Source organism: Vigna radiata, unplaced genomic scaffold (assembly GCF_000741045.1).
Source record: "Vigna radiata var. radiata cultivar VC1973A unplaced genomic scaffold, Vradiata_ver6 scaffold_310, whole genome shotgun sequence".
In the NCBI taxonomy this organism is placed as follows: domain Eukaryota; kingdom Viridiplantae; phylum Streptophyta; class Magnoliopsida; order Fabales; family Fabaceae; genus Vigna; species Vigna radiata.
The window spans coordinates 56572-73308 of record NW_014542572.1 but is presented as its reverse complement, the minus strand read 5'-3'; the positions used below and the strand labels follow the sequence as shown (position 1 = coordinate 73308).

The following is a 16737-nucleotide window of genomic DNA, read 5'->3' as shown; positions in this document are numbered from 1 at the left end:
ATCTTGGTTTAATCCCTTAAAACAAGTTCTAAAGAATTATGCTCAATTATTAATTCCTTAAGTAATTAAACATAACCTTTGCATTAAGATCTGATGTTTATAAGTGACCAAAAGAATTGAAACCATTCCTAGCATCGTTCCTTCTGGTTGCTTTTCTTACGTTCATACTCAAATTTACTTCCCAGTACAATTTGAATATATTAAATATATCAAACTTCCGTATAATCACAAGTAAAACGAGAAAAGCATATGAACAGAACTTATATTGAACAAGAAAAATTACATCAAGTGTCAACCATTACAATCAATTCCAACGGACAGAAATTTAGCCTATCCTATACATCACAAACGTACTCATTTCAGCAATTCCTTGCATCATGTGCAGTCTTGATGTCTTTAGAGAGTCTTCTGATGGTCTCTAAAGCAGTTCTATAATTTTTTCGTATGTCAGAAGATAACGTTTCTGCCTCTCTGTCACGTCTTTAAAGAGCAGTTAATTATTTTAATTCGCTCAGCGCATAAGAGTGTATTCGCTATGCGAATTAATTTTAATTATACACTCAACTGCTGTAATTCGCTAAGCGCACAGTCTCTGATGCGCTACGCGAATTTTCAAAATACTGCCCTTTTTTAATTTTCATTATTCGCTCAGCGCACAGATGTGTGTGCGCTATGTGAATTAATTTTTCTGTTGCACTTCAACTTTACCATTCGCTCAGCGCACAGGTGCTGGTTCGCTGTGCGAATTCATTCTGCTGGCTCTGCGAATTTGCTTGCGCTCTACGAGAATTGGCTAACAGTTTCCAGTTTGTACAATTTTTTCCTGAACAATAATTTACGTAATAATCTACTTCCTATTACAACTTTTCACTGAGTAAAAACATAAATAATTACAAGATTAAGATCATTTATAAGTGTAAAAACATATGTTTTTCACACTTATCAACTCCCCCAAACTTGAACTATTTCATGCCCTCGGGAAATCACAGAAAATAAATGAACAACACATAACAAATATATGACATTTTGATGAAATGAATGTGCTTATCAGAAAAATTATATGAATTTCCCAAAGACTTGAAACAAACATGACATGGTGCATTCATCAATAAAAGTTCACTTATGCATTGAGTATGAACAACCAGACCAGATATTAAGATCTCTCACTTGCAGTGTTTGTCCTCACCTGTATATCAACAAATTTGTTTAAGAACTTCATCAACTTTTGCACATCATCTAATTGATACATTTCACACACATTTGGTTAAGTCAAAAGGTCTTTTAAGGGTGAAAGCTTGGCTTGGCTAGAAGAATCATGGTTTTTCTAGGATTCAAAGACACCTAAGAAGAGAACATAAGTATATGTTTGAACTCTTAATCATCATCACAATCCCAATTTATTCGTCATCATTTCCTACCATATTCTTTCTGGTTACAACCTTCAATTCTTCAAATCATGTACCCTTTTCATCAAATAATTTTTTTTTTATATTGAACATTTTTCTTCCCCCCCAAACTTTAACTCAATCAAACCTTCACTCAAAACATAATACTCATTCTCTTCTAAAGTGTAAGGTAGGATATCATCTAATTGGCTCACGGTGGAAGAAAAAATTTCAAGGCTCAAAAGGGTTCACAATGGTATCATATATAACGTATGAAGGTTAGCTATTTGGCCAGTAGCTATACAATTTAACAAGAACAATGCCTTTCTCATCCTTAACCAAAAGTGTGTATGTAGAATCACAATCATGCAAAAATCAATTCCATATCCAAACAAATTTATCATCTCATATGTTTCACTCATTCATGATCTCAAACACTCCACAGTATCTGGTCTTAGTTCAACTCATGTACAAGATCACAGTTTAAGCACATTGCACCACAATCATACATGTTCTCATCTTTAAAAATCATACCAATTAATCAAAACACACATCATTCATTAAATCAAAATGCCATTGTCTTCAAAACACAAACATAAACAACTAAACAGAGTTCCACAATATAACATCTGAACGGAAAAACAAATAACAAAAAAAAATTGAAACAACGGGAGAGTCTGTCCATTTGATCCGGATCTCCACTCGCTCTCATATGTCTCGTGACTTTGTTGTGTGCATTTGGGATTGGGCTCTTCATCATCCTCATCATCACCATCCTCCGTATAGGCACTCCTCCACCTGGACTTAGGCCTGCCCACAGGCCGTAATAGGGGTTCGCAAACTCAAAAGAGAATATTTGTCGATCAAGGTTTTCTTCCTATGCTACAGCAGGATGTGCTCTTGAAAAAGATCTTGTGATGGTTGTAGGAGAAGTCATTTGCTCAAAATTCACTAAACACACCAAAATAGTGCACTAAGCGAAATAAACCAGTAATATTTTTTTTTTGAAATTTTCTTTTTTTTTTAGAAAACATGCATGATTAGCTTAGCGCATCTCATGTTGTGCGCTTTGTTAATATGCGTTTTTAATTTTTTTTTTAATATATATATATATATATATATATATATATATATATATATATATTTAAAACAACATTCGCTTTGCGTGCGCCATGCAAATGAAATCAAATTTTTTGAATTGAAAACATTAGCTTAACGCACCACAGACTGTGCGCTATGCTAATGTACATTTTTAATTTTTTTTACTTTTTCTTTGCTTTTTTTTTTAAAAAAAAATTCGCAAAGCACACTTTAGCTATGCGCTGTGCGAATTAATAAACAGAACTTTTCAAATTTATTCTCGTTCTGCGCAAAGAGAACACAATCCTCAATATGAAAATATTTCCAGAGCGCACCTCAGTTGTGCGCTTTGCGAATTAAAATTTAACACCCTCTCTCCTATTGATTGTCGCTCTGCGCAAAAATTCGCAGAGCAAATATTTTGACATAGCTTCCTCAAATTGTTGCTAGCATAGCGCAAGATGTGCGTTTAGCTAATTAAGCATTTAATTTCTCCCAAATTATTTTCGCTTTGCCAATCAAGTGCGCTGTGCGGTTTGCTTATAAGAGAAAATTAAATTTTTGGAACGCAAAGCGCATATGGTGCGCTGTGCGAACCTCCATAATTATAAAAATATTTTTCTCTCTCGCAAAGCACATGATGTGCGCTGTGCGAGCAAACCACTGCGTCTAAAATCAACATTCAAGCATCTACCAGACCTCCTCCCCACACTCAAACTCAACAATTACAGAAACAAAACCAACAACACAGATATATACAAACATGTGCTAGGGTGCCTCCTAGCAAGCGCTTCTTTAACGTCACTAGCTTGACCCAGACATTTCATGGTTAAGTTGGATTATTGATGTTGGTGTGCTTCTTCCTTTCATGACACCAACATTTTCTGAGTAACTTTCTTGTCACCAACTTAATTCTTCTTGAATATGGAGCCTCAATTTCAAGAACTCCATTTGCCTTTATGTCCTTGATGACCCATAACCTGTTCTTATGACTGACAGGTTTGCCAGGTTTGAGTTCATCATTTTTCACATCAGATTCTTGGTGAACTCTTTGCTCCTCCTTATCTTCATCTCTTTCCTTCACTTTTGGATTGAAACAATTTAGGTTCTTTTTGGCTAACTTGACAACTTGCCTTGGAAGACTAGTCACTGCTAAAACTTCATCCTTCACTTTGTAACTAGTCTTTTCCTCTTGACTTTGCTTCACATCTTCAAAGACATTGAATGTCACCTCTTCATCTTGGTCTTTTAATTTAACAGTTCCATCATCAACATGAATGACAACCTTAGTTGTCTTCATTAAAGGTCTTCCAAGAATGAGAGGTATATTAACAGCCTCCTCCATTTCCATTACTACAAAATCAACAGGGAATTTTAGTTTATCAACTTTAATCACCACATCTTCCACTACACCGTAGGGATGCTTAATGGACCTATTTGCCATTTGCAATATCATTCTTGTTGACTTGACTTCAAGGTTACCAATCTTTTTTAGCATAGATAGGGGCATCAAATTGATGCTAGCCCCTAAGTCAACAAGAGCCTTCCCTATATTATGATTTCCAATTGTGCAGGGAATAGTGAAACTCCCTGGATCTTTGACTTTTGGAGGTAAAGATTTCTGCATAATTGCACTACAATTTCCCTGCACTTCAATTGTTTCCTCATCTAAATACTTCTTCTTTTTACTGAGGAATTTCTTCACATATTTTACATAAGTAGGGATTTGTTGCAATGCTTCAGTCAAGGGCAAAGAAATCTCAAGTTGATTAAATATCTTCTTTAACCGACCCATTTGACTCTCCTTATCCTTCTGTGAAGTATTTTTAGGATAAGGGAGTTGCTTCACCAAAACTCTCTCTTTTTGTCTTCCATCTTCCTTTCTTTTATCTTATTCTTCTTCTTCAACTTTCTCTTCTTTCGCTTCCTGCTCTTCACTTGATTTTTCATTTTCATCCTCCTTCCTCACAACTACACTTTCTAACACTTTACCACTCCTTGTAGTTATAGCTTTGCAATGCTCTATTGGATTTGGTTCAGTGTTAGCTCTAAATGTATTCACAGGCTTCTCTTCTAATTTATTGGCCAACTGACCCATTTGAACTTCTAAATTCCTTATAGAAGCATTTGTGCTCTCTTGATTTGATAAGGACATCTGCATGAATTGTTGAAGAGTTTCTTCTAGTTTTGATGTCCTATCAGAAATAGTAGGTTGTTGTTGAAACTGTGGAGGTGGTGGTCTACCTGAACTAGCCTGACCCATGCTAGGATGAGGACTCCATCCTTGATTATAATTTCCATAATTTCCTTGACGGCCTTGATTTCCCATATAATTTACCTCTTCCTTTGCATTGGTTAGGATAGCACACTGTCCATTTTGATGCTCTCCACCACACAGTTCACAACCTTGCACAGTATGTTGTGCCTGTGATACATTTTGAAGTTGTAGTTGTGAAACCTTTTTCATCAGAGACTCTAGCTGTTGAGTAATAATTTTGTTTTGGGCTAATAAGGCATCTTGGGATTGCAACTCAAACATTCCCCTCTTTTGGTTTTGCCCTCTCTCACTTGGAACGTCATTGTCACTGGATGCCATGTTTTCAATAATCTCATGGGCTTCATCAGGTGTCTTCAACCTAATGTTCCCTCCTGCTGACGCATCTAACATTAACTTTGTGTGAGATTTTAAACCTCCCAAGAAGAGGTTTAATTGAGTGGGAACGTCAAACCCATGAATGAGAGTCTTTCTAAGTAACCCCTTGAACCTATCCCATGTCTTGCCCAAAGTCTCTTCAGGTTCCTGTTGGAAAGAGGATATCTCCTGCTTGCCTTTATTTATCTTCGATTGAGGAAAATATTTGTGTAAAAACTTTGCCACAACGTCATCCCAACTAGTCAGACTTTCCTCAGGAAAAGAATTTAACCATTTCTTGGCATCTCCAGCCACAGAGAAGGGAAAGAGACTAAGTCTGATTGCCTCATCTGACACATTCAACATTTTCACCATATTGCAATATTCATTAAAAGTTGTCAGATGATCGTAGGGATTTTCGTGTGACAATCCTGAAAATGGGTTACTTTGAACAAGGTGAATCAATGATGGCCTCATTTCCATATTAGTCGCAATCACCACAGGTCGGGCTATACTATTGAAAGATGAAGGTACAGACACTGAAGCAAACTCTTCCAACGTATGCCTATCTCTTTGTTCATTATCACGATTTTCCTCCATTCTTTTATCCTCTTGATCAGATGAAGAAAAAATGTTTGAAGTAGCAGATAAGCTAGCTTCCTTTTTTCAGTTTTCTCTTCTACGCCTACTATTATTTCTACGCGCAGTCCTCTCAATCTCAGAATCAAACAATAAATTCTCAGATTCTGTTCTGCTTCTCATGCAGAACAAAAATCTCTAAAGATCAGCCCAAAGAAATAACACAGGAACAGAACACAATATTTACAGATATACAAAAACTAAAACAATGGATTTACAGATAATGGAACAAAATTGAAATTGATAAACAATGAATTGAAATAACAAAACAATCAAATTCCCCGGCAACGGCGCCAAAAACTTGACAACTTTTTGGCAAGTATACCAAATCGTTACAAGTAATACAGTGATAAAGTTAAGAGTATCGTTCTCCCAAGGGAATTTGTGTTACGTTATTCAATTTAACAGTATTTATCAAAATCAATTTGACAACAAATTATAATCTGATTCAGTGAACTGAAAGTAAAAAATTAACAGAATATTAAAATTTGAAAATTAAAGATGGAAGAAAGCTTCGTTGGAATTGACTTCATGGCTACCATTACAGTAACTTTTCTGAACAATATAATTTGCGTTCAAACATTAACATCACAGTATCTTGGTTTAATCCCTTAAAACAAGTTCTAAAGAATTATGCTCAATTATTAATTCCTTAAGTAATTAAACATAACCTTTGCATTAAGATATGATGTTTATAAGTGACCAGAAGAATTGAAACCATTCCTAGCATTGTTCTTTCTGGTTGCTTTTCTTACGTTCATACACAAATTTACTTCCCAGTACAATTTGAATATATTAAATATATCATACTTCCGTATTATCACAAGTAAAACAAGAAAAGCATATGAACAGAACTTATATTGAACAGGAAAAATTACATCAAGTGTCAGCCATTACAATCAATTCCAACGAACAAAATTTAGCCTATCCTATACATCACAAACGTACTCATTTCAGCAATTCCTTGCATCATGTGCAGTCTTGATGTCTTCAGAGAGTCTTCTGATGGTCTTCTGATGGTCTCTAGAGCAATTCTATAATTTTTTCGTATGTCAGAAGATAAAGTTTCTGCCTCTCTGTCATGTCTTTAAAGAGCAGTTAATTATTTTAATTCGCTCAGTGCACAAGAGTGTATTCGATGTGCGAGTTAATTTTAATTATACACTCAACTGCTGTAATTCGCTAAGCGCACAGTCTCTGATGCGCTATGCGAATTTTCAAAATACTGCCCTTTTTTTAATTTTCATTATTCGCTCAGCGCACAGATGTGTGTGCTATGCGAATTAATTTTTTTGTTGCACTTCAACTTTACCATTCGCTCAGCGCACAGGTGCTGGTTCGTTGTGCGAATTCATTCTGCGAGAATTGGCTGACAGTTTCCAGTTTGTACAATTTTTTCCTGAACAATAATTTATGTAATAATCTACTTCCTATTACAACTTTTCACTAAGTAAAAACATAAATAATTACAAGATTAAGATCATTTATAAGTGTAAAAACAATTGTTTTTCACACTTATCAAAACGAATAAGAGATGTGTTCAGTAGAAGAAAGAATGGATCACATGCAGTGATCACCAATGTGCTATTTGTTCCAACCGTGATTGCAACCTGCTGAGCATTGGACAATTGGTAGAGAAAGGCTTTACAGCAGTCATGGGAAATCATGACAAGGTGGAGTTGTTTGATAACAACAAAAACTTGATTTTGAGGAGCAAGATTTCAATGAATAGGACCTTTCAAATTAACATGAACGATGTAGGGAACCTGCGATGCCTATCCATTGTAAAGATTGATGATAGTTGGATGTGGCACCTAAGGTTTGGCCACTTAAACTTCAAAGACCTGCAACACCTTGGTGAGAAGAATATGGTATCCGGAATTCCAAATATCACAATACCTTAGAATGTATGTGAGTCCTGCTTGGCTGGAAAATAAACCAGAAAACCATTCATTCACAACTGAGAATGAGATCAAAGGATTGCTTAGAGGTGGTGTATTCTGACATATGCGAACCATTTAAGGTACCTTTATTGGCTGGAAATAGATACTTTATCACTCTTTGTGGATGAATTTAGCAAGATGTTATGGCTATACGTGATCAGAATGAAGAGTGATGCACTTGATGTCTTCATAAGATTCAAAGCCTATACTGAAAGAAAGAGTGGAGAACAACTAAAGATCCTTCGAATGAATAAGGAAGGTGAATACACTTTCAATGCTTTTGAAAACCATTGCCAGACATGTGGAATCATGCATGAGGTTACAACACCGTACACGCATCAACATAATGGGCTGGCAGAGAGAAGAAACAAAATGATTATGAATATGGCCAGATGTCTTATAAAGGAGAAAAATTTTCCACGATAGTTCTGGGTAAGGCAGTGTCAACAACTGTCTATATTCTCAACAAGTGTCCCACTAAGAGGTTAGAAGGCAAAATACCTCTAGAAGTTAGGTCTAGAGTAAAACCATTAGTTGGTTATTTTAAAGTCTTTGGATCTCTAGCTTTCAGCTACATATCATATCATAAACGAACCAAGTTGTAGGATAACAGTGAGGCTATGGTGTTTGTTAGATATCATCCTATAGGTGCATACAAACTTTATGATCTAATCGAGGAGAAAATGGTGTTGAGTAGGGATGTTATGGTGCTTGAGGAAGAGAGTTGGGATTGGAATGAAATGCAAACCAGACTGAGGAAAACAAAGGTGAATGGTATTATTGATAACCCCACTCTTGCAGAGCTAGAGGAAGCTGCAAGAAACAATGATGCATCACAACATATTGTGTCCTAGAGACAAGAAAGGCAAAGGGTAATTCCTCAAAGATTCTCTAACTTTGAAGTTTATTCTGATGTACAAGTTCATGATGAAGGAGATCTGGTTCATATAGCCTTAATGGTTGGAGCAAAACCATTGGATGAAACTGATGTTATGAAGCAACCAGTTTGGAGTAAGGTGGAGGAGGAAATTAGATCCATAGAAAAGAATGAAACTTGGAGATTGGTTGATCTTCCAGCTAGAAAATAATGCATTGGCATGAAATGGAACTTTAAGAAGAAGCTGAATCCAGATGACTCAATCTCGAAGCACAAGCCAAGACTTGTGGCAAAGGGGTTTCTCCAAAAGCAATGATTAGATTTCTCTAAAGTATATGCTCTAATGGCTCGAATAGATACTATAGGTTGGTGATAGTAGTGGCTTGCATAAGAAAAAGGTCATTGTTTCAGCTTGATGTTAAATCTACATTCTTGCATGGATCCCTAGAAGAAGAGGTGTACGTTATGCAACCACCTGGATTCATTGAAAGGAATAAAGAGCACCAGGTATACAGACCGTAGAAGGCACTATGGGCTGAGACAAGCTCCCAGAGCCTGAAATAAGCGAATTGACTCATTCCTCATTAATATGAAATTCACCCGACGTGCAGTTGAACATGGTGTCTATGTGAAGGGAGACATAAAGAAGGATTTGCTTATCATTTGTCTATATGTGGATGATCTGCTTGTTGCTGGATCAAATCCAACATACATAAATGAATTTAAGAAGATCATGGAAGCTGAATTTGAGATGACAGATTTGGGAAAGCTAACCTATTTCCTTGGAATGGAATTCACCTACACAATTGTAGGATTGATGTTGCATCAGAGAAAGTATGCAGGTGAACTGTTGAAAAGGTTTAACATGACTTTGTGTAATGCTGCAAAGGGTCCTATGGAGGCCAACTTGAAGTTGATGAAGGATGACTCTAAAGAGGATGCAGATGAAACTACTTCCAAACAAATCATTGGATCATTATAGTTCCTTTGCAATAACATACCAGACTTAACATTATGTGTGAGATTGATAAGCAGATTTATGAATAAACCAAAGAAGTCTCATATGCTAGTTGCAAAGAGAGTGTTGCGGTACATCCAAGGAATAAGCGACCATGACATCTTGTTCCCTACTGGAAGGAAGAAAACTGAATTGGAGATGATATTACACCGATTTTGACTGTGGAGGTGATCTAGTGAAGAGGAAGAGTACCTCGGGTTATGTCTTTATGTTGAACAATGCTCCTATTTCTTGGTGTTATAAAAAAGAGTCAATGGTAACCCTTTCAAGCTGTGAAGTTGAATACATAGTTAGATGTTATATTGCATGTCAAGGAGTTTGGCTTAAAGAATTAATGAAAGAATTGAAAGTGTCTATAGAGTCTCCAATTCAGCTAAAGATTAACAATGTTTCAGCAACCAATTTGGCAAAGAACCCAGTGAACCATGGAAGGAGAAAACATATAGAAGTAAAATACCATTTCCTTAGAGACATGGTGAATAAAGGAAGGATAACTCTAGCCTACTGCAAAACTGAAGTACAATTGGCTAACTTGTTTACTAAAGCTTTGAAAATAAAGAGATTTGATTTCTTGAGGAAAAGTATTGGAATTGTATCCCTTAAGTGCTTGACTTAAGGGGGGAGTATTAAGTGATATAAGTCTGCACATTTAAAGCAGCTAGCTGTCTTCATAACAACACCTACACCTGTTTCATGTTTTGCATATAAAAACACTTATATTCTATTCAGAGATAATATATACAGAATACAATTTTCACAATTTTCTTTCTCTATCAGAACACTAATCTTCTTCTATGTTATATCACGTTAAATCATTTAAAAATCAAAGTTTAAAACAATATGAATATTCTTTCTATTTTTTTTATGTTTTTTTAAGAGCAAAACAATGATAAAATTTTAATCTTCAAAATAGATAATAATTCAAATAAGTAGAAATTAATTTTAACTATTTTAAATACTAGGGATGGATGGATACATAAACTAAATATATTCCTAACACATTCATGGATAAATTACTTACTGAAACAATTTAAAAGAGAAAACTAATAGGAAGAGAATTTAAAAACTTAAGCTAATAACCTAATTTGATGATATGATTGATGGAAGTAAGAGATTTACCATTTCATGTATACACTAAAACTAACATAGGTTCCCAGAATATTTACCAATGATGTGTGATCTAATTAATTCCTTTTGTGGATGCGAAACAAAACATGATAGGGAAGTCAAAGGTCATCAACCTTATTCAGCAATTGCTGCAAATTCTATGAACACTTAAATATGTTTTGATGAGAATTGAAATGATAGTCTTGGTGGACCCAATCACATTCACAAATATGACCATGCCTTATGTCATTAGACCAACCAAACCAATTCAACGCCTTTCATCTCACCAACCCCACCTTTCTCAATTACCCCACTTCACTCATTGCTTTCCTTAATTCAAATCCCATTCAAAAATCACATCATTAACTCTATGCTTAAATCATTCTTTCTAAGAAAATCTATTTCCTTTCTTAAATTCCTTTTCAAACCTTAAAAAATTCACTCTAATTTTAATATTCTTTCCATTCTTTCAATATAAATTATAAGATTATGTATATTTATTTAGAGACATATAACAAGATTAATTAGAGTGTAATTATTTCAATTGATACGGTCAAATAACTTATGTAATTTAGAAAAAGAAAAGCAGAGAGATAAATTGGATAAAAGAAGATAAAAAGATCAAATATATTACTATATAAAGACTATTTTTGTGTCCTTAATGGCAAATGACGTAATAAAAGTTAACAAATTGACAGCTTCTAGAGGAACTGCATTAGTTCACGAAAACCATGATGATGTTGTGCGTGACACCACCCTATCATCATTAATCATGTTGTAGACAACGGTGTCGTTTCACCTACCAAACGCTCGAAAAGGCCAAGCCATAAAGCAAATCAACAAAATTACCCACTAATTAAAATGTATTATTATGCTGCCAGGCTAATCAATCCAATGTGCAAGTACACATCATATTATCATACTTATATATATATATATATATATATATATATATATATATTATTTATATATAGTGCTTCCTTCCCATTTTCTATCGTCAACTTTAGTGCTCTTGTTTAGGTAACTAACCACAGAGAAAGACACTCGGAGACCTTGCTGGACTTCAATGGCAGTCAAAGTTTATATTGTGTATGCTTCTTCACACCCTTTTCTTTTAACATAACGCCTTTTTATTTTATCATAAGCTTTGTTTATCTTCTTCGTTAATTTCTGAGTTTGTACTGTCGTTGTCGTTAGTGTTGTTTTCTTTCTATTACCTCCTTTCTTTTTTGGCCCCGTGTTTTGGCATTTACGATGATCAAGATGAGATTTCGTTTTCTGGGTTTTCTCCACCTCCCCAACGGGTTCTTGAATTTTGGGCTTTTGAACGCCCATTGAAGATCTGGGGGTGTCGCCGCTTTCTTCGATCTGATGCGTTGTTGTTTTTAGCGTGGTCTGTGCGCCATGTGATGGGAATTGGTTTGATCGATTAGTTTTGTGGTTGTTGGCAGAATGGTATTGATGTCACAGAATCCCTTTTGCGAGTTTCTTCTCTTGATGATTTTGTTCTTTGAATTGTTCTGCATTTGGTTTGGTGGTAATCAGAATCATACTGTGCAGAAAAAAAAAAAATATTTTTCCTTGGTTTCTTTTATCTGATTATGTATTTGAATTTTACTGATAAAAGAAATGTTGAACAAGTGAAGTAAGACGTATATAGACTCCCCCATTATGTGATTTTGCAACGCAGCAACGATGTCCATTTCTCTTGGATTTACTGTACTGATCACCCTTAAGGATAAGAATATAAAATTATGTTGTTTTTAGTTAGACTAGTATTGAAGAATTAAAGATTTACATTGAAAGCTCCTAGAAGTATGGTTGGTTTAAAATATTGTAAATATTTCTGTTCTTTAGTATGATGAAGAATGGCAATCAGTAGAAGCACTCATACCAATTTCTGCTTCTCGGTTGATTTGTTAGGGAATTTTTTTTCTATATTATTTTTAATTTATCGAGCAAGCAATAGAGAGCTTTTGTTGATGATGATGTAATCTTTCTCTTGTGATACTCAATTAAAATCACATCAGACACGATTTGATTCATACAGTTTGGCAATATGTGTGAACGCTGAACATCTCAAATTTTCTAATTTGTAGGCGGTATGAAATTTGTTATGTTCATGTGTAGGCAACTTTTAAAATTGAGAGAATGAATCCAAGTGAATAATTGATCAAAATGGCTTTTGAGATCTCTCAATGAAATTCTGAAGAATAAACCAATAGTTAATTGGTGTCACAATACTAAAGCAATACATGCATATGCCTGTTCATAAATACCCAACATCTACATCGACAGAAATCTACAAAAGATGTGTTTTTGGCTCCTTTTGTTTTGTCACCCATCTAGCTGTTATGTTCATTAGAAAAAAAAAAGATATATATATATATATATATATATATATATATATATCCATGAGATGAAAAAATCAGATAATAAACTGGCTTTTATATTGCTCTGTATGTTTTTCTCTGAGATTATTTGTATTCAGTTATCTATTTGGTAATAGTTGCTATCAAAGGTGGGGCAAGGATTGATATATAAGACAGTAAATTGATTTTCCAAGATTTTGAACTTCTAAATATTTGTTTATGCCAACTGGTGAAATTTGTTAGTTTAAAATGAAGGAAATAGAAATCACAAAAGGAAACTAAGAAGCAATTGATTTTCAAATCAACCGATTTCAATTTTTGCAAGAATATGTACTGGGTAGTCTTTAATAGTCTGTCTATAGTGCACTGCGATTCTCTAATTTTAATTTTATCTCTGCTACACAATCATTTGGACCCTGTTCTAACTTCTAAAGAGGTTATCCCATGATGGTTCTCATGGTTGGACTTTTAATACATGAGTTTGTTCACCATGATATTTTCATTGAATATCCTATTGTCTCTGCTACGTTTGATAATTTCTCAGCGACCTACCTAGTTACGTTTGAGTTCAATTTCCACAGGCATGAGTGGAATTCATGTCACGAGTTCCTGTTCCATGTGCAACAATGCAAGCCATTACAATGAGTAACTTTCTCTGCGACAGTTTCTAAACTGAATCAAGCTTGACTACTAGGTCACTTAGGATATGGGGTTTATGTTTCCATGTTGATAAACAAACAGAAGTTGGCTGTATTTGCTAGAGAAGCAACATTGAAGTGTTTGATTCTTGGTGAAAATTGGAATTCTTAGATTACACATGAAATTTCTACAAGTAATTGATGAATTGGGTGTTTGGATGTTGACGACTGCACTATTTATTCTTGCATAAGATCCATCTAAAATGATTGGAAACATAGCAATATTTTCTTTAGTCTTATGCAGCCTTGTTTTCATATAAATGTTATATTATATTGGTCATTTTAACCTTTTGTGTTCATACTCCTTGCCACATGTTTTGTTGATTCGAAGTTCCTTTCTTTTTTATTGCCCACAACAAATTCTATTTCATTAATGAATTGAATTACTGAACATGTTTCTGGTAGCTTTAATTACAATATAGTTTTCTTGCTTTGACAGGTATTATTCCATGTATGGACATGTTGAGAAACTAGCAGAAGAAATAAAGAAAGGGGCTTCTTCTGTGGAAGGTGTTGAAGCAAAATTATGGCAGGCATGTATTTAAGTTTCATAATTTACATTTCATGTTCATTCCGTTGTGTCATGGCACGAAATTACAGATCGGGAGCAACATCAGCTCCAGAGCTGAGGCTCATCCCTCTTTAGTGTAAATAAATGCAGTAAAAATAAATAACGTATCGCACTGTTAGTTTCACCTTCATAGCATGAAATTACAAATGGTGAGCAACATCAGTTCCAGAGTTAAGGCTCATTCTTATCTGGAACAAATCAGTGCATTAAGAAATTAGAAAAAAGAAAAAAAAATACCTCTATTATTTTGATATTTTTGGTTTTCAATTTAACGTTATTGTGCTTGCCTTTGAACTGCTACATGAAGAAAATAAGAACTTGTTTTTGAACAAACTTCTTCTAAATTGAAATAAATAAATTCATCTTATAAGTAAAAGCTATAAGTTAAAATAAGTTTTTCCTACAAGTGCATATGAATAAGTTTGTCTAAACAGGATCGTGGATAGTTTCAGATAATTATCTTTATCCATTGTCTCTTCTAGTTCTATGGCTCCAATGTTGTTTCAAGATAGTAAGAGGATCTTTCATTCCTTCAGTTTGCTAATAGTTATTGTGTGATTAACTTTTGTATAGTCTGCAGTGTCTTGGAACAAAACTCTGCTCCAAAATTCATTCTTGCTGAAATTTTTCCTGTCAGTGAAGATGGTATAAAATGATGTTTTAATAGAACTTGCTGTCTTTGATGAAACTGTGAACAGGTACCTGAGACACTGCCCAAGGAGGTCCTTGGTAAGATGAGTGCACCACCCAAGAGCGATGTACCAATCATTACCCCAAATGATCTCTCTGAGGCTGACGGCTTCGTGTTTGGCTTTCCAACAAGGTTTGGAATGATGGCTGCTCAGTTTAAAGCCTTTCTAGATGCCACAGGAGGTTTATGGAGAACTCAACAGCTTGCAGGAAAACCTGCTGGAATCTTCTACAGCACCGGTTCTCAAGGTGGTGGCCAAGAGACTACGGCGTATGTACCCTCTTACCTTTGGTTTCTTGCTCCATTATCAAGATGAATCAAATACTAACATGTTGAGGTTTGTTGAATCCATGACAGGCTCACTGCTATCACTCAGCTGGTTCATCATGGAATGATATTTGTTCCAATCGGTTACACTTTCGGTGCAGGCATGTTTGAGATGGAGAAAGTGAAAGGTGGAAGTCCATATGGTGCCGGAACTTACGCCGGTGACGGCTCAAGACAGCCAAGTGAGCTTGAGTTAGAGCAAGCATTCCATCAAGGGAAGTACATTGCAGCAATCACAAAGAAGCTCAAGCAAGCTGCTTAATAATGCCTTCATATATAGACATACTACTACTATTGTTAAACCATACCAAAGTATTGCTTGAAAATCATCACCCATTTTTTAGTCTTGAAATATATTGAGCTTTATTTTTCTGTGCTTGCAAGTATTTTTTTGTTTCTTCTCATTATCGTAAAGGAAATGCTTTGTATGCGTGTTGCAGTTGATGTTGGAATTTGTTGAATGATGAAAGTTTGTCTGTCTCAGTCTTGTTCTTTCGTGTTAGGCTAAACAATATTTGTTCCCAGCTTTTGTATTACCCCCATGAAGCTCATAAATATTGCAACAAGTTCTTCTATATGGGCTTTATTATTATTACTGGCCTAAACTGAAGCGTGATAATTTAAATATCTATAAATTATTTAAATTTTAAAAGTAATAATTAAAAGAGTAATGACTAATAAGATAAAATTGAAAAAACGGAAAACACAAGTGTGTGTATCCTTATATAGTTATTGATTATTTTGTACGCGGTTAAGATTCCTTGAAGAAATTAACTGAATCTATGCCAATCAATTACTCCTCGTTACTTAACTTTTCATAATAACATTTGATAGTACTAAATATATATTTTGCTCAAATTCGCGTTAAAAAAAGTTCTTTTTTGTTCGTTTGATATATCTTTATCTATGCCAGAGTATACCACATTATAATAAATATCTTGTCGGTTTGGGTTATATTATAGATAAATTACCCATCTTAAATTCTTTGTTGACAGCGATCTGGTGAGATTACGACGTGTAAATTGGAATCTTATCCCATTCCCCACTAATTCTCAGTTCCATTTTCGTTGATTTCTTAGTTTCTTTTCAACTATTTACACAAACAAAAAAAAATTATTCATTAGATTAAAATAAATTTATAAAATAGGTGATTATTACAGAAACAAAATTAAGTTAATGTATTGAAAGAACGAAATTCGAATGCATCCTATCCATGTGTGTGACACATTAGACATCGTAATATATACACAGACAAAATGTTCAATTCAAGACAAATTATGCTTTTCACATACATAAATTTTTTTATATTCATATGATACTATCTTTTTTATTTTTTTTTTAAAATACAATTTTTTATGACATTTTACTTATTAATGTATTAAATGAATATAAATATA

General features: G+C 34.5%; 3 protein-coding genes across 3 annotated transcripts; 2 read left to right on the top strand and 1 right to left on the bottom strand.

Moving 5' to 3' along the window:
• Nucleotides 1-3294: 3294 nt before the first annotated feature.
• On the bottom strand, nt 3295-5697 carry LOC106780427. Its single transcript, XM_014668711.1, has 2 exons — nt 4375-5697; nt 3295-4278 (listed from the first exon to the last, which is right to left on the bottom strand). Exons 1-2 carry the CDS (start codon nt 5695-5697, stop codon nt 3295-3297), a joined length of 2307 nt encoding a protein of 768 aa, XP_014524197.1.
• Nucleotides 5698-9145: 3448 nt separating this feature from the next.
• On the top strand, nt 9146-9538 carry LOC106780425 (uncharacterized mitochondrial protein AtMg00810-like). Its single transcript, XM_014668710.1, has one exon. The coding sequence runs from the start codon at nt 9146-9148 to the stop codon at nt 9536-9538; it is 393 nt and encodes a 130-aa protein (XP_014524196.1).
• A 2209-nt stretch (nt 9539-11747) lies between these two features.
• On the top strand, nt 11748-15915 carry LOC106780443 (probable NAD(P)H dehydrogenase (quinone) FQR1-like 1). The gene is made up of 4 exons (XM_014668729.2): nt 11748-11770; nt 14191-14284; nt 15021-15283; nt 15371-15915. Exons 1-4 carry the CDS (start codon nt 11748-11750, stop codon nt 15600-15602), a joined length of 612 nt encoding a protein of 203 aa, XP_014524215.1. The 3' UTR covers nt 15603-15915.
• The last annotated feature ends 822 nt before the right edge of the window (nt 15916-16737 follow it).